The 25,967-nt window shown below is 36.2% G+C and overlaps 1 protein-coding gene across 5 annotated transcripts in view; it reads right to left on the bottom strand.

Moving 5' to 3' along the window:
• The window catches only part of STK3 (serine/threonine kinase 3), a 195,186-nt gene that overhangs the window by 89,330 nt on the left and 79,889 nt on the right, over window positions 1-25,967 (bottom strand). For 4 of the 5 annotated variants that reach the window (XM_036436768.2, XM_036436765.2, XM_036436764.2 and 1 more), the window contains one exon: window positions 2,606-2,743. The exons of the other annotated variant lie outside the window; for it this stretch is intronic. In XM_036436768.2, coding sequence (XP_036292661.1) covers window positions 2,606-2,743 — 138 coding nt within the window. The remainder of the gene's footprint in view (window positions 1-2,605; window positions 2,744-25,967) is intronic. 5 annotated transcript variants of the gene reach the window in all.

Here is a 25,967-nt window from a genome sequence, read left to right as displayed (position 1 = left end):
GCCTCAAAAGAAACAGATCCTTTTAGGGAGGAGGAGGAGGAGAATATGAATAACATGCACAAACACACACAGATAGGGAATGTATGTTAGAACACAGTAGGAAGATCTGCCTTGTCAAGACAGAAACATTATTTAGAGAAATGGTGTTATGTGAATTTAGATACAAGCAACAGTGGGGCAGGAAGCATACATGCTTGGGATGAGATGATTAAATTATGTTGTGAGAGCCATTTTAATTATAGAAACAAGAGAATAATATAAGGAAAAGAATGTCTTTGATAGCATAATCCTGCAGTAAAATATAGAAACAAAATAGAGTGAGGAGAGCCCTGGCTGGTGTGGCTCAGTTGGTTGTAGTGTCGAGAGGGAGAGGAAGAGGGAGAAGGAGAAGGAGAAGGGAAGAAAGAGGAAGAGAGGGGGAGGGGGAACTGTAATAATAAAAGGGTGAATTATTAAGAACTTGGATTAAAAAAATAGACGTTACAAAGGAGAAAAGTGAACCTGATGAAAGTACTCTTAAGAAGGATTATACACTAAGTTAAAAACTCTAAGTTAAAAACAACAGAATTTATTTTCTTAGAAATATCAGAAAAGGTTATGGGAGAAAGACTAGAAAGAAATACTGGTTAAACTATCCAAAAATCAGCTATCAGATACATTTAAATTTACCTCCGCCATCATACTTTATGCTATCTGACTCACTTTCCTGTGTGTGTTTTTCTCCTTTCTTGTTTTCCTCGGAATTTAATAATTTAGATACTCAACATGATAATAATACTAATAGGTCTTTGATTTATGGGCACAAAAAAAAATCCTTGGATATATGACAATATTTCAAAATAAATGTTTCAGTTAATTAATTTTTGAAAGGTACTATTTGCACATAACAAAAAACTCAAAAGGTTCAAAAACAGCACTCAACAAAAAAGTTAAGTTTCTATTCCACTCCTGCTTCTCAGCCACAGTTACCTTCTCTGGAGGCCAGTTTCTTGACCACTCCACCATAACCACTGGCATATGCACATATACATACATGTAAACATGCCTGTGTGTATTTTGCCAATCACTCATCTCAATGGAGCTTAAATTGTTTCCAATTTGTTGAAAGTTTTTTTGTTTCCAATCTTTTGCCATTATAATGTTCTACGAATATTTTTACACATGTTATTTCACACATGGTTAAATTTTTCTATAAAGTAAATTTCTATAAGTGTAATTACTGGGTCAAAGAATATTTAACATTTTACTTTAGGTAGATAATGCTAAATTGCCTTAAATGAAGAATGAATGCTAAGTTTAATTTTCATAGCAATAAACATACTGTACTTACGTAGCCTGTTTCTTATACTCTTCCAACAAATACTTTTGTTTAAACCGTACTTTAGAAATATTAGAAATATAATAAATAATTGTATTTATTGAATCACAAAAGGATTCAAAGTATGGTTTTTATAAGAACCATACTTTGAATCCTTTTGTGATTCAATAAATACAATTACCGTATTTTTCGGACCATAAGACGCACCGGACCATAAGACGCACCAGTTTTTAGAGAAGGGAAATGAAGAAAAAAAGATTCTGAAACAAATAGTGTCCTAAAATATTTTATGTGCATTAAAACCCAACATCACAGTCATAAACACATGTAATCAACCCTGTAAAGTAAACAGCAACATTTAGAACCATTTTAGAGCCGGGCAAGCACACAGAGACCACACAGAGCAGGGCAAGTAAAAAAACTTTTTTTTTAAAGTATATGTGTAGGCTATATTTGGACCATAAGACTCAGGGACTTTTTCCCCCCACTTCTGGGGGGGGGAAAAGTGCGTCTTATGGTCCGAAAAATACGGTATTTTCCAAATACCAAGTTTTATTAATGTGAGACACATTTATTAATAGCTTAGTGGTCTGAGCCAATTCTGTTGGGGAAAATAAAGACTCACAAATACTTATTGAAAGTGTTACATTATTTCTATTTGCACTGAATTTTAAGGCAAATTAAAAAAAAAAAATTATGACCTGACACTCTAAATAAAGTCTATTTGTAGCAGAGATACTGAAACTCTTCATTTAGGTGATCTTGTAACCAATATTTACAAGTGATCTTTTCAAAGAGTTCAGGGATCTTTGCACATAACAAAAAAACTCAACAGCACTCAACAAAAAAGTTAAGTTTCGATTCCACTCCTGCTTAAAGTAGAGCAGGTCAAAGAAGAATGCTGGGTCAAAGAAAACATCAGGGAAAAATATAATAAACTAATGATGGAGGAGATATGGTTCTGAAAGGAGAATCTGGGAAGTTTTGTTTTAAAGCAACTTTAGGGGAAAATCATTAACAATATTAACAACAACAAAAAGGAAGAAAAAAAAAAGGGAAAAGAGAACACTAACTTGAAAAAGAAAAGAAGAAAATGAGACACGGAGAACATAGAGAAGAATGGAGATGGTGGAAGGAGGTGGAAGGATGGATGTGTATCAATCCACATTTCCTGGGAGGTTTATGTCTTTAGAAATCAGTTAAGGAAACTCAAGGCATTCTTACTTAACATCGGAAAGATAAAAGATATAAAGAAAGCATTCCTCCCTTGGTGGCATAAGCACTGACCTGTAAAAGCTGTGTTGCAGTAGCTCTCTGCTCAGGGTTCTTCACTAGGCACTTTTTAACAAAATCGGTGAAATCATCAGACCAGAGTTCTGGCTTCCTGAATGTTGGCGGTGGATTTGTGGGAATCATAAAAATAGCCTAGTAAAAAATGAAATATCCAAAAGACACGGTAAGAATCACAATAACACACCAAATAAATCTCTCCATCTACCTTTCTATCACACTCTAAATCTGAAAAACACAGTTAAGTGGTTCTAGGATTTCCAGTAAGATTACAGTTCAGGAAGCAAGTCCATCTGCTACTAATGTAATCATTTCCCATTAAATTTCCTCTATTTGAGTTGCAGCCTATTGAGCACATCATTCTTTATTTTATCTATTATTTTTAATCAGTCTCCAAAGAAGATTGCATTTCTAACCCTTTTACCAAACTAAGGACATTCTCTAGTTAAATAGCTATATCCCCCAATTTTGCTATTGCATGCCAGATTTAGTTCTCATTTCAGTTTTATATAAATATCACTGCAGTCCAATTTGCTTCTGCAATCCAGAATATTTATTGCTGTTATTTGAAATCATACTTAGTAGAGGCAATACTTTCCTCTTTCTAAGTATATACTGTATATCAGGATTCCAAATGAAAAGTTTTAAAGCTAATATACCACTTTGATTTATTACTAATGATTTAATTTAGTATAAGTAACTTAGTACTAATGATAATACATGCAGAACGTTCACAGTTCAAACGCTCTAAAAATCCTCCCTGTCATCGCTGTCCTCTCCGCTATCCAGACACCCTTTTTCAACCCGGAGAATTAATCCCTAATGTTCTTAGCAAATCACTGTATGCAATGAATTAACTTTGCTGGGCACCTAGAATTGTTCCTGATAAAATACCATCACTAAAACATCATTTCCTTTGAAAAGTTATTAAAGATATGAAAACAGTAATAAATTTAAACCAAATATATCAAGCACCCAATAAGTGTAATTTTTGTAATTTTTGTAAATCATCGTCATTTCCACATTATACAAAAAAAAGACAAGAAGCAAACATGGTAATGACAAACTTTTTACAAAGCAACATTAATTTAGCCAAATTATAACTAATTGTCATTTAATAGGTAAGCTTATATAATTACACAATCAAAACATGTGAGATGAGGAAAAATGGCTTTTTGGCGATCTTAATATACACACGGGCAGCCTCCAAACTTGGGCCTCACAAAGATGTGTTCGGGTGAAGCATGTAAAAACTCCCTTTACAACTACAGAATTCTCTAACTCTGCAGAGGACAGGTATGTTTCTGTTCTATACTCAATTTTTCACCTGGCTTTCAGTGGTCTCTCTCCATGTGCAAACAAATTTCATGTACATGAACTTATCTCCCTTCTCATTAATGCATAAAGAAAATTAAAATGGTGATACTACAAACCACAGGAATACTTAGAAACAAGGTTTTTACCACTGAAAGAAACTAACCATACCTATGTTTACTTCTGTTTATATATGGAGAAGACATAAAAACTGTCAACAAAAGTAAACTATTTGGGGAAATACTAATTTTAATATATTCCTTTGATATAATAAAATTGTTCTACTTTCCACTGGATTTTTATTAATTGTTCAAAAGTCGCCATAAGTTCTTAGAATCATAGAATTTGCACCGTAAAAGATATATGACAGCCCTAGTTGATTTGGCTCAGTAGATAGAGCATTGGCCTGCAGACTGAAGGGTCCCAAGTTCAATTCCAGTCAAAGGCACAAGCCCAGAGGTTGCAGGCTCAATCTCCAGTGGGGGGCATGCAGGACACAGTCAGCCAATCAATTATTCTCTCTAATCATTGATGTTTCTATCTCTATCTCCCTCTCCCTTCCTCTCTGAAATCAATAAAAATATATTAAAAAGAAAAAATATATGACAGATCATTTAGCTCAATTTTGTCATTTAACAGAAAAGAAACCAAAAGCCCAAAGGGGGACTAAGTGACTTAAAAACAATATTTGACCTACAAAAGAGCCTTCATTAAAAAAATTAGCAAAGCATCCTAACACATCTACTGTGCTTCAAGAAGAAGGAAAAGCACAAAAGCAGGTTACTAAAACTAAACAAACAGCTACCAAGAGGATAAAGAGATGATAAATGCTTATTCTGTTTTCAACTTATAGGTTTTCCAGGTCCTTGTCTTATTCCCAAGTGGGTAAGAAAGCACAAGCAAGTATTCAGTGAGAAGGAACATCCTAAAGCTTGCTACAATCACACCTGTGTCAGTCAATAAAGTTGAAGATTATTCAACCAAATATGAATTTGAAAAAAAGCTATTCAGTAGAGAAAACACAGTCTTTTCGATAAATGGTGCTAGAAAGACTACAATAAAAATGAATTTAGACAATTACATTATACCATCCATATAAAAAATTCAACATATGTCAATGGTCTAACCATAAGAACTAAAACTATAAAACTCTTAGCAGAAAATGTAGGGGGAAAGTATCATGACATTGAATTTCACAATGATATCTTGGATATGACACCAAAATTCCAGGCAACAACAAAAAATAGATAAATTGGACTGCGTCAAACCCAGTAATCCCACTTCTGGAAATATATTGAATATTTTAAGACTCCTGAAATAACAATCAAAAAGAAAACTAGTATATGCACCCCTATGTTCATAGCAGCATTATTTACAATAGCTAAGATCTGGCAACAGCCCATACCCATTGGTAGATGAGTGGATAAAGAAGTTGCGGTACATTTACACAACAGAATATTACACCACTGGAAAGAAGGAATTCTTACCCTTTTGCAACAGCATAGATGGACCTGGAGATAAGCCAGTCAGAGAAAGACAAACATCACATGATCTCACTTATGTATGGAGTCTAATGAACAAAATAAACTAGTAAACAAAATAGGGCCAGAGGCATGGATACATGAAATAGACTGATAGATTCCAGAGGGGAGGGAGCTGTGTGAGACAGGATAGAGATTAGCCAAAGAACATACATACACAGCCCATGGACTCAGACAACAGTGTGGTGAAGGCCAGAGGGCGGAGAGGCAGGGGCTGGGTAGAGGTGGGTATAATGGGGAACATCAACAATTTTTTAAAAATTTAAAACATTTGTGCATCAAAGCACTATGAGCAGAGAAAAAAGGTAATTCACAGTGGAAGGAAATATTTGCAAATGGGTTAATACTCAGCATATATAGAGAACTCTTAAAGTTCAACAACAACAACAAAAATAAACAATTCAATTAAAAAATGAGCATGGAATTCAGATATTTCTCCAAAGATATACAGGTGGCCAATAAACACATGAAAAGACATTCAGCATTTAATCATTAGGGAAATGCTATGACCTGGAGAGCATTATGCTAAGTGAAATAAGCCAGTCAGAGAAAGATAAATATCTCATGATTTCACTCATTTGTGGAATATAATGAACAACATAAACTGATGAACAAAAACAGACCCAGAGACAGAGAATCATCGATTAGACCGTCAAACCTCGGAGGGAAGGCAGGGGAGGGTGGGGGGAAAGGGAAGAGATCGACTAAAGGACTTGTACGCAAGCATAACCAATGGACAAGACACTAAATGAGTGAGGGCAGGAGCTGGGGGTGAAGAGGGCTGGGAGGACAAAGGGGGGACAAGGACACATATGTAATACCTTAATCAATAAAGAAAAATAAAAAAGTAAAAAGAACATAAATAAATAAGACACAAAAAAAAACTATGAGATACCACTCACATCCATTAGCATGGTTATTGTTAAAAAACAATTTAAAAAAAAAAAAAAAAAGCAAGTGGTGGAAAGATGTAGGACAATTGGAATCCTCACACGTTGCTGGTGAAGATGTAAAATGGTGCAGCTGCTATGAAAAACAGTATGGTAATTCTTTAGAAAATTAAACACAGAATTACCATATGATCCAGCAATCCTACTTCTGGGTATATACCCAAAAAAGTGAAAGCAGGAACTAGAATACATATTTGTACACTCATGTTTATAGCAGCATTATTCACAATCATGCAACAACACAGATAAACCTTGCACCTCAAGAGGTTCGTAAAACAGTAAAATGCATAGAAACAGAGAGTACAGTGGTGGTTTCCAGGGGTGGAGGGAATGAGGAGTCAGTGCTTAATGTGCAGAGTTTCAGTCGGAGAAAACGAAAGCATCCTGGAGATGGACAGTGTGCCTGTTGTACAGCAATGTAAATGAACTTCTTTTCACAACTGTACATTAAAAATGATTAAAATAGTTAATTTTATGGTATATACTTTGCCATACACACAGGAAGGAAGGAAGGAAGGAAGGAAGGAAGGAAGGAAGGAAGGAAGGAAGGAAGGAAGGAAGGAAGAAAGGAAGGGAAAGAGGGAAAATGTAATGCAATAATCGAACTCAGAAATGTTTGTGAATTCCTGGTGCACACAAAGCATGGTGTTAGGCACTACATGGAGTTTAAAGATGATATGAAATACGGTCACTACCTAACCTAGTCTGTGATGAAAGGACAAGCAGTAAAATAATCAAAGAGTACTACAATAACAGAAGAAATGATATAAGGCATAAAGAGGAGAGTCCTTCCTTTAGAAGAAATAGCAGAAGGGAAAGCGGGAGCATGGAATAAGGCTGTTGGAAGGAGCAGAAGCAAGCTGATACCCTGTAGAGGACTAGGAAATGAGAAGATTAGAAGGGGAATGAGGATATGGAATTTGGTCAGCAAGAAAGTATAAAACTGAAAGGTTTCTTTCCCCGCTCCCGCCCCCCCACCCCCCATATATATATTAAAGAGCCAGGGTTGTCACAACCTTTATGACCAAAGGCTCAACCAGACCACTGGTTGGTGCCACTGCTGGTGCCTCGACACAGCACTTACTGCCTAGGAGGCTGCAGATCAGGCCTGGAGAGGGGCAGGGTCTGATCCATAGCCTCTGTGGCAGCTGATCAGAACTTGCCTCTCTTTCTCTCCTGGCCTGGCCAATGGCGCCCCCATTTCTCTCCAGGCCTCCACCAGGACTGCTGATCAGCCCCATCTTTCTGATGAGGCCTCGTTGATAGGACCAGACATGCTGACTGGCATAGAAACTGACCAATCAGAACCAAATCTGGCTCAATGTAAGGAGCCAATGGCTGCCTATGAGGCGGAGCTTTTGATGCTGACTGGCAAAGAAATTGACCTATCAGAACCAAATTGGCTGGCAGGGGAGGGCAGTTGGGGGCAAGATCAGATGGCATGGGAGGTTAGAGGCAATTAGGCAGGCATAGGATATATAGGATATAGGAGGATACTTCTATATCTATTGCAATATCTATCTATCTATCTATCTATCTATCTATCTATATATATATATATATATATATATATATATTTGTTTTTGCTGTTAGTTTCTTTATGCCCAAGAAGTAGATATTTTTTAAAAGAAATAAAAGCCTAGACATACTCTAAATATGGAATAAAAAAGGTATTTAAGGCTAGTGTAGATGTCCCAAGATGAATAATAAAGAGTTTGACTATGATAGGACCTACAGGAATGGAATGGAAGAAATTGGGTATGAGAACCAAGAGTACATTCTAACAAGATTGTTTGGGAGAGGTGGGGAAAAAAAGAACAAAAGATTACTCCAGAACTCAAGAAATAAAAAACAGATACCTTCATTACAAAAGTCACTCAGGTATTCTAACAATTCACACTATCATTCTTTTGAAAACCCTCTCAATATTCAGTAATTTACTATAATGTGCTATTACTGGTTTCCAACTTGAAAAGGGACCCAAAGGATTTTCTGTGGACAAAGTAGTGTAGATTCAATATTCAAGTCTACTAACCCCAGGATAGGAGTTAATCTCTGTAATACTGTATGTATCTTCTTTCAAAAAGGGAAAATCCTTTCATAGGAAAAAACATTCATACACACCTTACAGCTGATGTTATATCTAAGAAAGCCAATTTTATGACACAATAACGTCCATCAAATGAAAAATATATATCAAGTACTTTCTGTAAGTTTAGAACTATGTTCTAATAAAGCAGCAGCAAAGCAATAAACCACAGGCCTATAGTACTTTGGGCATCGTCAAGCTCATAAGCCCGTAGGGTAAGAATCTGCTGGAATTAGACTGATTTTTCCCAGGATGCACATTCTCTCTTGTACATGGGCCTCACCTAGCTCGGTTCAATTATCTACTTACTAGATAATTGAATGGATATTTACTAGATAATTGAATGGACCCTGTAAGTATCTGTGTAAGCCTTACTATGACAGATTTTTAAAAATAAGATACATATCTCAGACCCACAGAGCTAACAGTCAACTTGGGGGGCGGGGGGAGGAACTAACACATATGGAACCAACAGCAAGCAATGGAATGCTAGAAAACAAAACTCTTCTGTAAATAACCTAATTAATCTCGGACAACTCCATAGTTGAAGCCAAACCTAATCTGGTTTTTAGGATGGGGGAAATGAGGTTAACATTGGCTGCTGGAAAAAGGCACACAAAACCACCTGCTATTCCAAATTAAAGAAGAAAATAAATTTGAACTCTCGTTTCTGCAAAGACAGTTCAAAGCACCTACATAAGCCCCTATATAGACTGACCTCAAACTGCAGGTGGATGATACTAGATTGTGTGGGTAAATGTTGTTCATGTGCACTTGTTACAAACTGATGGATAACAACTCAGCAGATTTATGTTCTGAAGCTAATTCTCTCCTTTGAACTTTGAGACAATGAGCTGCAGCCTTATCTCCTGATAATCTTAACATATCAGGCTCACCTCAGCAGTAGCTATTAGAAACCCAAGGATAAAAAGCTTAACTCTAACTCTTATTTACCCAGTGCTATCATAAAGTGATCCTAACATGGTCACATCCTATTCTCAAACAAGCACTGAACTGCATACAGTTCAAACAAGTAAGTCTTAATATATGATCTACAAAAATGCAGAGACTTTAAAGTCTCCAGGAAAACCACTCTAACTTTAATTTCCATTTTTTATGTTAGATAATCAATAACAAACTGACAGCTTTTACCAGACTTGACTCTGTTCAACTGATTTACTGAATCACAGAGGATCCTCTCAAGAACCTCCAGGTTTCTGTCCGAGCTGATTGGGAAACAGGCCTGCACTGTAGAAAGTTTTGGCAATCAGTGGCTAGCCTTAGACTAACAATTCACTCCCTTCCTTGCCACCAGCCAAATCACGTGGGCACACATTGCAGCCATATAATTTATCTTATCTCTAACACCATTTTGATTGAAGAATGTTAGTACAATAAATGATGGGATTATCCCTGTGTTTGTTTCTACCCAGTGGGTTGCTTAACTACATATTGAGCCTCAGATTACGTTTTAAAAAGAACTTCCCTGATCACAAGTCGTCTTAAGAAGCCAAGAAATGTGTCTCAAAACAAGTCATTATCTTCATGCCTGGAACTTCAGGCCTTACCCTCCGGGAGCATCCAGAAGACGTGGTGAGAGCCAGAGCTGGGAAACTACGTGCCTGAATTGTGTTATCATCTTAAGGGCTGCGTTCAGCACTATGTCTGAAGCTAAGGTGGCTGGATATGTGAATGTACAGAAGCAATGAACCTGCTGGAATAACAAAGAAATCTGTGCCACTATCCACGAACCTCAGGCATATGAGCAAAAGGTTATCTTCGTAATAAATTAAATGAGATAAAGGATGAGAAGGCATTTTTAAAATCTGCAAAGAACTAAACAAATATAGCTGTTTCCTCATAGGAAACATAATAGGTAGCAAGCTACTAAGTCAAAAATATATAATTTCTGCAAAGAATATATAGTAATAATATATTTTAAATAACAGCAAACAGTACAATGGAATGAACCCAACACTGGACCCAGGTCAGAATAACCCTCAAACTGGTTGTGCAGCCTCGGTTTTTCACATAAGTGAGGAAGTGGGACCTGATATTTGTCAGATTCCTTTTTGGGTCTAAAAGACTCTGGCACTCTGACTTCCCAGCAGTCTAGGAGGTAAGTACTAGCTAGACAAGGACTATGCTATTAGTTAGAAAGGGGGTGGCATGGAGAAGGAGAGGGAAGCATGTTAAAAGACCTAATACTTGCTTCTGGGCCCTTTGGCTAGAATGAACTGTAAACGGCCTCCTAGATGTCAATATAAATACAAATACAAATCACCACTCCTTCAAAGGCAAATCTGAAATACATGGAGCTTCTGGAGAGAATACTAAAATCTAATATGAATGCTGCTCTTACTCTGAACTTTCACATAAGCACAGGGTTCAGTGGCACAAGCATGACCTCACACTCCACTCCAGGATGTCGATAATCATTAATCTGGCCAATAAGGGCCAGCTTGCCTGCCTATCAACCAAATTAAGGGAGAGGGTGCAGTTGGTGCCCAGCAGTACACAGTGAATACGAAAACCAGCTGCAGAGGTCTGAGCCAGCTCTGGATGGTGCTGGGTACAATATAATAGTGCCACCATTATGAGTAGCTATCTAACCCATTTTAATTCTCTTGCCCTGTTTACACATTTGAAAAATGGGAATAATAATAGTACCTACCTCATAAGGCTGTTCTGAACTTTAAATGGGTTAATATATGTAAAATACTTAGTGAAAATGAGAAAATAAAGCAACAATGCAGAATGGTTACCTCCCATAAAAATGACAAATATGTGGTGATAAAGATAGAAAGATAGTACAAAACCTCAAAAATTCAAAATATCTGTTCACAACAGCATCTACAAGACTGCATATTCTTTTTAAATTTTTATTACAAAAGTCAGCATATATTCAACTTTTAAAAATCATATTTGTAATTGAACAAATGCTTCTTTTAAAAGCATTTCTTAAGTTGCTGCCTATACAGCCACCTCTCACATAAGCACAATGTAATAAGCACCTAATACCTTTAATTGCATCCAGTTAAATCTTAGCCATACTTCAAAACTGAAATTTAATGTACCTTTAAGACAATTCAGAAATATTCATAAACATGGCTACAAAAGAAATCAAAAGTGAACATAAGCCAACACTTAATTAACTTTATCTATCCACTCTTTCTCACATCTCCCAAATTAGAATTGCAATGTGTGCTCAGTTCAACTAACTTTTCTGAGCACATATAATGTATCCATACCTGCAAAAAGAATTTCTTCGAGAAGCTTAGAATCTAATGAGATAGGATAATGCATACCAGATTATTTCAATAAAATAGTGTAAGTACTGAAACAGGCAACAATGGGCATTAAGCTCAAAATGATGTCCAGAGAAAAACTAGATGTGAGCTTAGTCCTAAAGAATGATTGAGTTGATGTGGCATAGAAAACAGAAAAACAAGTTCAAAGGTGTGAGGTCTGAAATACCATGGGGTCTCTGTGGGAAACTGACTTATTTCAGATATGGGGCAAGGAAATTACAAGATAAGCCTGGAGCATCTTAATAGGCCCTTAATGAAAGGTACCACTCAAAGAAAGGAAACACTTCCAGTCATGTCAAAGGAAGTTCTGAAACTGTAAACCTTAGCCCACCCACACAAAAGATTATGATTTGATATTTCCCTCTCTCTCTCTCTTTCTCTCTCTCTCTCTCTCTCTCTCTCTCTCTTTCTCTCTCTCTCTCTCTCCCTTCCTCTCTGAAATCAATAAAAAAACATTTTTAAAAAGAAAAAAGTATATGAGCTTTGAAAGACAAAGTAATTACCTAGAATGTACTAAAATGTTTCAATAAAAAAATAAACAATATTGATTTCAAAATGGGACAAAAAGAAAAGTACAAAAGATTCATGAAATGTCACTTCCTATAATTTGACTGAAGTTAGAGAAATAAATTTATTCTAGTCATTATCAGCTTTCACTTATCTGGGACAAGTTTCTAGGACAAGTTTACAAAAATATGAAATGCTATTAAAAGATCAAAATACTATATGGAACAGTAATACCTTTACCAAAAGGCAAAATAATTCAAATCAATCCGAAGTACATCAATACCACCCAACCCTATCATATCAGGTTTATTGCTACTATGGTGCTCAGGGCAAGAAAACAAACAGAGACCCATGGTCAATGGCTTACCTATATTTTATTCCCACCTCTGACTCCTGAACACCCCTGCACATACATCTTGGCTGCACTCTAATGCTCCACTACCAACCCTAGCCAGCCCTGCAATACTGGTGGTAGTTGTCTCTTGTCTATCTCTAGCCTGGCAGGGTCTGCTCTCACAAGGATGATCCTAGGGAAGATGCTTACATAGGCTCAGGGCCACTTGAACAGGGAATTCTGGGATCCCAGGTACTCAGCATAAGGTAGGAAGGGAAGACACAGGCTCAGAGCATAACCTAGGAAGGGAAGGCACAGGGCCAGAGCAAGGCCAGAGTGGAAACATAAAGCACAGCTCTGGGCAAAAAGACTCCACTACAGTTGGCATAACCTTAAAATTACCATTTGGCATAAAATCCCCTAACTAATGTGAAAAAATAATGTCCCCATTTACCACCAAAGTGCAAAGACTGCGTTATCATAGAATCTAGATAGTTAATCAAATGATCAAAGCACACATAGCAAAATGTAAAAAGGTAACAGCGATTATAAACAAGTCACTCAATCCTCAGTCATATCTAATGGTGATTGCAAAACTTAGACAGATGCTTACACGAAGGCCTATGCACCCAAATTGATACTAAAAACTAGGTTAAAGCTAAGCAGGCAAAGGTCAACATGGAGCTCATGTGATTGACTTAGAATAAAATAATAAGCTAGTCCCAAGGTAACAAGAATGGCATGCTATAAACGAGGCTCTGGCTTAAGAACAGTACAATGTCCAATACAAATCAACTTAACAAAAAGAAAATATACATAATGAAATCAATATAAATTATAGACTTAAAAAAACTAAAATTAATTAACAACAAAGGATATATAAAGAACAAGAAACAAGTGAAAATGATAGATCTTGGGAATTCAGTTGGACAATTTAGAAATTAAATGGTAAGTTTTTTAGAAGAAGAAAAAAAATCTGTCAACCTTGCCTGGAGAAAAGAACATGTTCATCTACTGCCTGGGTCACCTGAGAGCTAACTAAATAAAAACTCATCAGAGTCTATCAAAAATTAGTGAAAATGATAAAAATATTAACATAGTTCCTGGCTTCACATTCTTTAAGAAAACCTTAAAATTCACAAGCAACTACCAATTCCAAATACTCAACCAATGATTCTCAACACTGGCTACATGTTTGATCAGATCATACAGGGAGCTTGTAAAATTACTAATCCCCTGGGCCCAGCCCAAAAAAACTGACCCAGAAGGAGTCTAGGTATATATTTTTTTAACTCTCTAGATGAGTTTAAGATATAGCAAGAGTCAAAATTACTATATGAGCTAAGAGGTATGAACTCACAGTATCTACTAGTTCAGACTGTAAATCAGCAGTTACTTCTTCACACAACAGGGAAACATGAAATAAAAGAAAACCAGACTAAATAGTTCTGGTTTTGTCACCAGCTAACGGTGTATCATTAGAGAAGTCACTTAAACAGCCTGGGCCTTACTGCTAATTTGAGGGTTACTGACAAACTACCTCTGATTTTCCTTTATTCCCTTCCCTTGTCTCTCCCCCAACCCTCAAACACACTCACACCTTCGTCATTATAGGTAAAGATAAAGAAAGGCAGCAAAAAAGGGCAAAGATCTGAAAAACGGGCAGATTTTCAAACTGACATTCGTCTTGACCATCTTCCCAGGTCCCTTTTCTCTGTCCCAAACCCACCTCTGCAAGCTCTAAATCCCCAGCCTGGCCTGCTGGCAATCCTCCCAGAAAAAAGCCCCAAATTCCATGTTTCTCTCTCCTTTCTAACCTTTCTTTTCTCTCTCCTCTCCATCAAAACTTTGGTTGTTGAATATATCTGTTTCATCTCACAAGGGCACCTGATTAAGCTACTCCATCTTAAGGCAAGGATAAATAATAACCTCCCAAGTTGTTTTGCTTATGAACCCGAATGAATCTATTCAGCAAAACTTCAGGTAAAGTGGAAAGGGATAATTTAGGGCAAGGAAATTAGCTTTTACCCCGATTTTAAGGTTATGGGGAAGAAAAGGGAGTATTGGTAGTCATTTTCCTACAAAGGCCTCCTTTTAAGTACCTCTCCTAAGGGAGAAGCTCATCATTCCTCTAACTTTCCTTAGTCAGACAATAAACCACAGGAAAGAGACCCAAGGCAGCTAGGAATGGCACCTTTTGGGAGGGTACACCTGATGGCATGTTAAAGTGGGAGACTTAAGACAGAAGAAGGGTGTCTTGAGGAACTATCCTGAAAACATCAGCACATTCTCACCTACTAGGTCAAGGGCATTCTATCAATAGAATCCTTCAGCTTTAGTTATTTCCTGTGAGATGTGGAGAAGAAGGGCCTACAATCTCAAAGCCTTAAGAGAAGCCTTAATATAAGGCAAGAAAATAATCATAAAGCCACATGAAGTAGTGACTACAAGAAGAGGTGCCATTGAATAAGAGAAAAAGTGAAAAAGTATCATTGAAGAAGAGAAACTCCCCACCAAAAGAGGTAAAAGTACAACTAAACGATTAAACGCTTTAGCACAGGAATCAGCAAAGACCTAAATATAAGATCTGAAACAATAAATTAAGTAGAAGAAAACATAGATAACAAGTAAACACCTTGGCTTAAGAAAGGATTTTATCCATATGACCTCAAAGGCAAGGGAAGCAAAAGCAGAAATAAGTGAGTGGCACTATATCAAACTAAAAAGCTTCTGCACAGCACAAGAAACCATCAACAAAGCAAAAAGGCAGCCAACTGAATGGAAGAAGACATCTGCAAACACCGCTGGTAAGAGGTTAATATCCTGCCTTTTTTTTTTTTTTCCTTGCATACCAGTTATCAGCAACTGATATGTTATAGCTTCTTGTGTGTAATTTATTCTCCCCCTCACTGTCATATAAGTACCTAAAAGACTGAAACTTTAATTCATTCATTTTTGCATCCCAATGCCTAAAATGGTATCAGAGCAGTCACTCAATAAATATGGCATGAGTTAATATATAACAAACTCAGTCTCACTAAGATTTTTAATTTCCAAAAGGACAGATTTATATGTAATGACCCCCAAGATGTCTATACAGCTTTAAAATTTATAAATCTAGCAAAGAGGCAGACCTAGATAATGGCAAGGTAGAACAATATAAGCTGGTCTTCTCAGAAAAGGAAGACTTGACAGAAAATGATTAACTACCAGAAGAATAAAGTCTATAAGAGAAGTACCTCCAAATAAATATGTGAAAAACTTTATAATAAAACCGTACAATTAAGCACAGAAAACGAGACTATCTTGCCAAGATTTGCTATCATTGGCAAAAGTCCATATTAAATTCAGCTTCCCCAATTCCAGATACAAATGGAACTGTAAATTTGGCAAATCATGGGAGAGAAAGACTGAAGTACAATCTGGGTTCACATTAAAGTTACCTCATTCTTCTCAACTTAGATCTGACCCAGAGGAAAATTTTTAACAGATTACATGGGACTAGTGCCATACTATACTCAGAAAGTTCAAAATTAGCATTTTAGATGCTAACCTAAAGGATTTCTATTTTGTTTCCCTAAAACTAAAGAGGACTAAAAATAAAACATGATAAACTATGAGTATAAAATGGATTAAAGAAACATTTTGTCAAAAAAAAAAAAAGAATTATGACACAAATCCTTCCCTCTTATTTCATTCATGCAGTATCTCACCCAGGCTAAGCACATGGTAGCACTCACGTTGGAAAGGGATAAAAGAGTGCTAATGCTCTTCTTTCCTTTCATGGTTTTTCCAAATTTAGTGATCCACAATACAGACATGTCCACCTCAACCTTCCTACTTATTAAAAAATGCAAATAAAATTTATGTATTCACAATATTTACATATATGCATTAACCATTTACTTTATTCCTACTACTGTATGTCATAAAGCACTGTATTAGACACCGAAGACAAAATAGAAGTTAAACATGCTGGTCTCAGTAAATTCATAATCTGGTAAAAAAAAAAAAAAAAAAAAAAAAATCAGGCAAGCTATAATAGAGTATGACCAATTTTATGAACTTGGGGTGCACAGGGTGCTAAGGGAGCCCAGAGGAAAAGCTCCCAGGCTAGACTGTGTAGAAGAGAGAAGGGAATAAGAACCTAAATGATCCACAAGTGCTAGTACGGCTAAAGGAAGGAGGATATTACACCACTAAAGAGGAAGGCAGAGGCCATGGCTGTGTATAACACCCTTATAAGTCTGGGTCTTAACCGAGAGGCAAAGTTTTAAAATTGCTTTTTAATTGGATGACTTTAAGTAAGAAAGTAATATGATTTTTAGAATGATCAATCTAGCAATATTATGAAGGATATTTTGAAAAGGGAGCAGATGAAGCTGGGCATATTACAATAGTTAGGATACTGTAAAAATCCACACAAAAATGTATGAGGTCTCAAGGAGATAAAACTGTAATGGGAAGAAGGGGATACATTTTAGAGATATTAAGGAAACAGCCTGGATGGGAGCTGGTGAACGAGAACTTGAATTAGCTCAGGGGCAGATGAGCTGGATGGGAAGGAAAGTAATTACAAGAAATTTAGGAGGCAGTACCAATAGGACTTGATAATTGGACCGAGGGAGGATACGCTCCACATTTTCCATGTGGCAACTGGTTGTACAGGAGTGCCATTGACCAAGGCAGGAAATACAGGGTAACACAAGTTTGATGAAGAAAAAAAACATAAAACAACACAGTGAAAACAAATTGGAAGATACTGGATTTCAGGTATCTAACGACAATTACAGAAAATATATAATTATCTAAGTAGATAACTAGAAATGAGTCTAGAGCTCAAAACGGAAGAAAGGAAAGCAGGGAGATAAGCATATCCTAAAAATCAAATGAGGAAAGAGACTTGAGAAGAATAAACTGGTTAACAATGCCAAGTAGAAGTAAACTGTGAGCCATTTTGGAAGCGTGGTGGGGAAGAAACAGCCAGGGTCTGTTCAGGGAGGGAAGTGAGGAAACTGAGGCAGCAAGTATCCTTTAGTCTTTTTTCACACACAGTTCCGAAAGGAAGGTGTGAGGCAGTGCAGCCAGAGTAGTGTGCACCCAAAGGAAAGCTGTTATTTTATTTCTTACAATGAGATGAACCTGAGCCTATAAAGTCCCATAACAGAGAGGAAATAGGGATGGGTGGAAGATGGAAGATAAGCAGGGAAGAGCATGCCCTTCTACTAAAACTAGAACAGAGAAGTAAGCTCTTAAAGTTTACTAGCAGGCACACAGCTCAGCTGGAGTGGCTCAGGGGTTGAGCATAAACCTATGAACCAGGAAGTCACAGTTCAATTCCTGGTCAGGGCACATTCCTGGTTTCAATCTCAATCAATCAGTGATTCCTTCCCATCATTGATGTTATCATCTCTCCCTCTCCCTTCCTCTCTGAAATCAATAAAAATATATTTTTTTTAAAAGAGAAAGTTTAGGCACATCACTTAACAAAATAAAGTACAGCCCTAGCTGGTTTTGCTCAGTGGATAGAGCCTCAGCCTGCAGACAAAAGGGTCCCTGGTTCTATTCCTGTCAAGGGCACGTACATTGGCTGCAGGCTCCTCCCCAGCCAGAGCCTTTTTGGGGGCATGTGAAGAAGACAATCAATCGATGTGTTTCTCTCACATCGATGTTTCTCTCTGTCTTTTCCTCTCTCTTCCACTCTATAAAAGATCAAGGGGTGCCCTAACCGGTTTGGCTCAGTGGATAGAGCATCAGCCTGCAGACTCAAGGGTCCCAGGTTTAATTCCGGTCAAGGGCATGTACCTTGGTTGTGGGCACATACCCTATCGGGAGTGTGCAGGAAGCAGCTGATCCATGTTTCTTTCTCATCGATGTTTCTAACTCTCTACCCCTCTCCCTTCCTCTCTATAAAAAAATGAGTAACATATATTTTTTTAAATAACAATAAATAAATAAAAGATCAAGGGGAAAATATCATCAGGTGATGATTAACAAAACAAAACAAAAAGTACAAATTCCTTGGTGTTGCTTACAGATAGATCCCTGGCCCAGAAGTCAGTCTAATTACTCATCTTTCAATATTTTTTTTAGAATATTACCTATTCTTTACAGGTTTGCCTAATATAACTCCAATAAATCCACACATTCCATCCACGATTCTAAAGTACCTCTAAAATAAAAAACAATAATGATAAGACATCAAACAACATTTGTGGGGCATTTCCCAAGGATTTACATTATTTCAACTAATCTTCAAAACAACTCAGGATAAAGACTATAATTATTTTCATTTTACCTGTGGAAAAGAATTAGACAGAAAGAGGATAAGTTTGCCATCAGTAATAAAACCAGCAAATATCATACAAGAGCCCGGATTCTACCACGAGCCCAGGCAATTGCATTATACTAACACTTACTAGATAGCTTAGTATTTGAGGGTTGTTTAGAAAATAGACTTTTGAATTAAATGCTAATATAAGTAATTACCTTATTCACTTTTACATTATTTAAAAACATGTATTGCCTGCTACCTGCCAGGCATTGTTAGGCACTGAAGAATATCAGATAAGAAAGAGAAGACCCAGTGCCTACTTTGACACATTTAATCTAGTAGGGAAGACAGACATTAAACAAACAACATCAAAAAATTATAAGTATTTCAATAAATAAACAGTAAAACAAAAAGTACCAGGTTCTCTGAAATTATAAGAGACCTAACTGTTCTACAGCTATTTTTCTTTACATTCAGTCTCCAATAGAATGGTGTGAGTTATACAGAATATGAATTTCAGAATGCCAAATAACTCCATTTTATGATACTTTCAAAATCAAATTAAGTGACTAAATTATAAGATCAAAGTCACGTAGTTAAGATTTTAATTATACTATTTAAAATGACATTAAAATTCTTCAGTTCTTCATTCCCTTGATAAATGTAGCTACTGTCTCTCTGAAACAGAATGTAATAAATTATAACCTATAAAAAAATAAAATGGCATTTGAAGGGGCCTTGCAATATTAGTCATGATAAAGGTAAAATAATATGCCAAGTTCCTGACAATCATAGTAGTTCAGAAAAGTACTTTTGTTTTGGACAATGCTAACTTTCTAAGATTAAAGAGAAATTAGATCCATGACTTAATATACTTCATTTGTAACATTAAACACACACACACATACACACACACACACACACACACACACACACACACACACACACCCTACTTCTTTCATAGTAAATTTCAAAGGGAAACCAATATTTTTTATAGGGGAAAAATACCTAAAAGTCCAAATACCGATCATACAAAAAGACATGAGAGGTAAAATTAAGTATGAACCAGGTCTGGATCCCCATATCTTCAGTTTCTATTTATCAAACTGAAAAATCTTTCCAACTTTCTCCTTTCCTGTATAAGACCAAAACTATGCGATATTCTGTTTGTATTACAATTACACTAATTCAATGCAGGTCACTTGCTTTTTACTGAGTCCAGATGACGTTCAGTAAACTCAACATGGGCCAATTAGTTAAAGAGAGAGAGAGGGAAGGAGGAAGGAGAGAGAAAGAGGAGAAGGAGGATGATGGGGAGGAGGGAGGAGAGAGAAAGGTGTAGGAGAGGAGGAGGAAGAGAAGAGGAAGAAGAAAGAGGGAAGAAGAAAGAGTGCATTCTGATTGCCTTTGGGCAGGTCATACAGTGGCTACAGAGCATCACCGCCTGAAGTTCATTTTGCTAACACCAACCATATGCTAACATTAAAGACTAGCATTTTTCATTCCTTTCAGACTTCTCACATTTGGAAATTCTAATTTAAGTACATTTTCTGGTGAAAGTGAGGACAGCATTCCTGCACAATAATGGTTTCCCCTTCAATTCAAATGTTTTATTATGGAGTTACCAACATGGAACATGCATATTGTCTAATCTAAAAATGTATGACTCTTTAAATTAATTATTTTTTACTTATTACAGTTATTAAAGAGTAAATAAAACATGATTTAGTTGACACACACAAAAGATGCTCTAAGGCTATGAACTTTCAACATCAATCAACCTAAACAACCATGTAATTAGACACATGACAAAGTAGGTAATAGAAAGAAATATTTATAACTAAAGAGGCAATATTTTTTTTTATAATCTTCACCTGAGGGTATATTGTTATTGATTTTTAAGACAGAGATGAGGGGAGAGAAACATTGATGTGAGAGAAACCTCAATCAGTTGTCTCCTATATGCACCTGGACCAGGAATCGAATCCAGAAACTAGGTATGTGCTCTGACCAGGAATCGAACCCACAACCTTTTGCTGTATGGGATGATGCTTCAACCAACTGAGCCACCTGACCAAGGCATGAAGCAATACATTTTTAATACCTTTTCTCAGGAGTTGGCACTCAATATTTTCTTATAATCTATTATGTAAAGAGAATAAAACTTTAAAAAGTTATAACTATAAGTTAAATTTTACATAAAACCATAATTTCAAATCAGATTGTACTCCTACAAAAATTACATTAATTCCTTACTACACTTACACTTTATCAATAGCTGGTATTTTAAATAAAAAACTATTCATTCATTCATTATAAAAATATAAGTCTCCAAATGTTTAAAATTAACCTGCTTTTTACCATTTTATTTACTTTTAGCCAATTTATTAAACTTGTATAAATTTAACTGAAGAATATTATGTTCCTGTAACTGTTCATGAATATGGAGATATAGCAATGGAGCTGGAAATTATTTACTCTGAAAATCCTGACTGCATGACTGTTAAATCACTTACATACGGCCAAATGATCTATAAGGAAGCAGGGAGGTCCTGAAATTGTGTACTCATTTCTGTTTTCAACTACTGCACAGGTGACACAATCAATCAAGACCTTACAGAACTGAATGGGAATAGAAGGCACTTAGTGAGTAAAGGTGACTTCTTTTGACAAAATGAAAAAACAGACTATCAACATCATATTAAAAAGTAGCAACAGTTCTAAATTAAAGAGTATTTTTTTTACTCTCTTTGGTATTCAGTAATGTGGGTCCCAATTTGGACTCTTATCTACATTATACTAAATATACAGAATAACATTTTAAAAAGTCTATCATATATATATAAAAGGCTAACATGAAAGATATGTTCCAAGACCCTCAGTGGACACCCACAACCTCATACAATACTGAACCCTACACAGCTGACTCTTGAAATACATGGATTTGAACTGCACCAGTTTACCTACACATGGTTTTTCCCAATAAATACCTGTTCAGTTTTCAATTCACAGTTGGGAGTTCAACTCATATATAACATTTTATATAGGGAACTTAACCAACCATGGATTTTTTTATACCTAGTGGGGTCCTGGAACCAATCCCCAGGGATAACAAGGAACAACTGTAGTGAGTGTCAGCACCCCTAACCTCCATGTTGTTCAGAGTCAACTATATAAACTATGTTTTCCCATACATACGTATAATATATACATACATACATATACACACATATCTAGAATAAATTTTAATTTTTAAATTAGGCTCAATAAGAGTTTAAAACAGTAACAAACTAGAATAGTATACTATAATACAAATTATGTGAAGGTGGTGTATCTGTCTGTGTGTCTATTTTTCCCTCTCTCTACCCCTTCATACAGTGGGTAAAGGAATTCACAGCCCCAGTGGGGCAAGGTTTCAAGAAAGGTATTCCTTTGTAGTTCTCTAATATAGTGAAAAAAAGTGATAATAAAAAGTGTAATATTTGCCCAGAGTAGAGCCATTGGTTAGAGCATTGTCCCAATACACCAAAGTTGCGGATTCAATCATCAGTTAGGACACATACAAGAAACAACCAAAGAATGCATAAATAAGTGGAACAACAAAGTGATGTCTGTCTTTCTTACACACACACACACACACACACACACACACACACTTTCCCTCTTTCTAAAATCAAACAATTAAATTTTAATGTAATATTTAATGATGCACTAATGAAGCATTCCTAGTATTCATTTCTATAAATTTAGATTTATTCTCAATCTATTTTATAATACCACTAGAGGCCCAGTGCATGAAATTTGTGCACTGAGGGAGGGTTGTGTCCCTCAGCCCAGCCTGCACCATCTCCAATCTGGGACCCCTCAGGGGATGTCCGACTGCCAGTTTACAGGGGTTGAGCCTAAATCAGCAGTTGGACATCGCTATCAATCCAGGACTGCTGATTCCCAACTGCTCACCTGCCTGCCAGCCTAATCACCCACTAACCACTCCCCTGCCAGCCCAATTGAGGCCTAATTGCTCCCCTGCTGGTCTGGTCACCCCTAACTGCCCTCCCCTGCAGGTCCAGTTATCCCAACTTCCCTCCCATGTAGGCTTGGTCCCCCCTGAACAGCCCTCCCTTGCAGGCCATCTTGAGGCAGCCATCTTTGACAACATGAGGCAGCCATCTTGTGTGAGGTTGTAAGAGTGAATTTGCATATTACCTCCTTATTATATAGGACTCTTCCTATGAAATACTATCTTTAACATTTCATTATTGCCAGTAAATAATATCATAATTTACAAACTGCACTTATTATTAATTAAAAAAACCAAAGCACCTCCTTTAGAGATTGAGATTTTTCTTGATTTCTGAGGTAGGTATGTAATGTTATAAATTTCCCTTTTAGGAATGCTTTCACTGTCTCCCAAGGATTTTGTTTCTGTGTTTTTATTTTCTTTTGTCTCAAAATATTTTTTGATTTCTTCTTTGATCTCATTGTTAACCCATTCATTGTTTAGTAATGTTATGTAGCCCCCATTTGTTTGTATATTTTTTAATTTTTTCTTTTATTGATTTCTAGTTTCATACCATTGTGATCAGAGAAGATGCCTACATATCAATCTTCATATATTTACTAAGACTTGTATTGTGCCCCAACAGGCAGTCTATCCTAGAAAATGTTCCATGGGCTCTTGAATAAAAATGTATATTCGGTGCCAATGCTGGGTCTACAGCCACTCAGCACAAGTCTCAGGAGTACACGAAGGTCATCCGCCACTAGCATGGGACCTGCAGAACTTTGTGGTAGAGCAGGGGGTCATCAGGGGAGGCCAGTTGAGTTCATCAAGCTAAAACAGATTAAGATTTGACCATGTGGATCCCCCCAAAGTATTTAAATCTATTCCACAATATTCTTATATGTCTACAGTGGCAAGTACATGGCTATTTGACTTACATTATTTTACAAAGCACAATTAAATAAGAAATAAGCATATCTTGACATTTTTATTTTCTTAATAACCTCATCCCCTATTCCTGCCCCTTTGGTTCACTCCAGCCTGAGTGAACTAGTTAAAATTCAAAGAGCCAGGTATCCCATTTCTTAGACTATCCCCTCACCTCAGATATGCACATGGCTTGCTGCTTTGTGTTCTTTAAGCCTTTGCTTAAATGTCTCCTTCTTACAAGACTTCCCCTATCATATTTAAAAGTGTAACCAAGCCTTCATTCCCCATTAGCATTTTCCAAAGTGTTGATCACTATCTAATATTATATATGTACCTATTTCATTTATGATGTGTCTAATCCAACTGGAATGTAAATACTGTAAAGGCAGGTAATCTTGTTTTTTTCAGTGCTAGATCATATATGCCCAAAAAAAAGTGCCTAGGACTCAATAAATATTTACTGACTGAATAAATGAACTTTATTATTTAGAATTTGAAGAGCAACTAAGTTAAATTATATCACTGCTGTAGAATTAAATTATGGCTACTTTAAAAGTATAGTTCTACGTTTATTTTTCATTGCTTTTTAGATGTTTGACACAAAGCAGAATCTAAAACTCTGATTGTAAAAGTCAAAGTTTGAATGAAACTCAACTTGTTCAATTGCTCTAGTTTCCAGAAACAGTTATTAATAAACAAAATATTTTAAAGGAAATATTCATAATATAAGAACTAAAATTAAGATTTTGATGGCATCCTTTATATTAAATGGACACCAATACAAGTTGTATTAAATATGTTTGTTTAATACTGCTAAATCGTTAGAAAAGCTTCTAAGAAATGGAGCTCCTTGTGTTGTAGCGAGACCTTCTGTGACCAAATCTTTTATTATAAGATATTCACATGAATAGAGCATTCTAAGTGCAATAGAAATTACAATGCCACATCATACTTAAGCATTAAACTGTCCATGTCATTTATATTTAACAAAGAATCTCTTATCCAAACTATTATTTAAAAATATTTTTTTCTCAACTTTTCTCTCCTAAGGAACTTGAAGGCATGGGACACCTTCCCACTCAGCTACTATGTAACTTTTCATTATGTCAATAAAATAATTAACTGATACCAGCAATTTTTAATATCATCTCTACACATTTAGAAAAAGTAAATAACGTAGAGATCAAAATACATAGTAAAACCATAGGAACAGCAGTTTTTCATTGCCAGCTCTCTCTATATAAACACTGAATGCAATTCTATGGAAGTATGGCTCCACATACTAAGATGAGGAGTATGTCTGTTTACATGTGTCTCTTTCCTGCTCTATATACTGAAACCTGTGTGTGCCTCTGTGGTTAAAATTTACTGCATGTTCATATTAAAGTCCCATTTCAAAAATTTAAACATACAGCCACAAAGACCAATTACAATAGTTAGTATGACCTTGGTGTACCAGATTTGGAAGTTCATAAAATTAGAATTGATTGTTTATGGACAATTACAGGTACTGAGATTATTTCAAACATTTCAATTTTTGTTTTGCTCTGTTGAACCAGACAGTCTCATTTAAACAACAGAACCAGATGCAGAGATTTAAATATCAACTTCTAATAAAAAATCACCACTAATTTCTTAGCAGGGTGGCCATTCTCTTGCTCATTACAGAGTCCTTTAAAGGTACAGTGACTCTGGGAACATGGTGGCATTAGTTTCAAAACATTTTTAAACTAGCATACAAAAATATGTCAAAACAAAAAATATTTTGCCTAGCAAACCTGGACTTTCAGCTTAAAGCAATATGTGATGTCTGAGAAATAACTGAATATTTCAAATTCTATGGAGAAAATAAGTACATTATTAAGAGCATCAAGCTGCTCTTAGGCTAAATGACACACACACACACACACACACACAGTACATTAGAAGCATTTTCTTGCTGAACACTAAATGAAAAAACACTCACTTTTTGTTGAGTGAGTGAATGAAGTTCTTGCTTCCTAAAATTTAGAATCCTATTTCAAAGTCCTTTACCAGGTGGAATAAGAAACACTCTCGCCTACTTCATTCTTAGTGTTAACTCCTCTCCTTCATCTTACCCTTCCT

The sequence above is a fragment of the Pipistrellus kuhlii genome, unplaced genomic scaffold (assembly GCF_014108245.1).
Source record: "Pipistrellus kuhlii isolate mPipKuh1 unplaced genomic scaffold, mPipKuh1.p scaffold_m20_p_14, whole genome shotgun sequence".
In the NCBI taxonomy this organism is placed as follows: domain Eukaryota; kingdom Metazoa; phylum Chordata; class Mammalia; order Chiroptera; family Vespertilionidae; genus Pipistrellus; species Pipistrellus kuhlii.
Note: the sequence above shows the minus strand (reverse complement) of the source record. Positions and strands in the feature narration are given on the sequence as shown.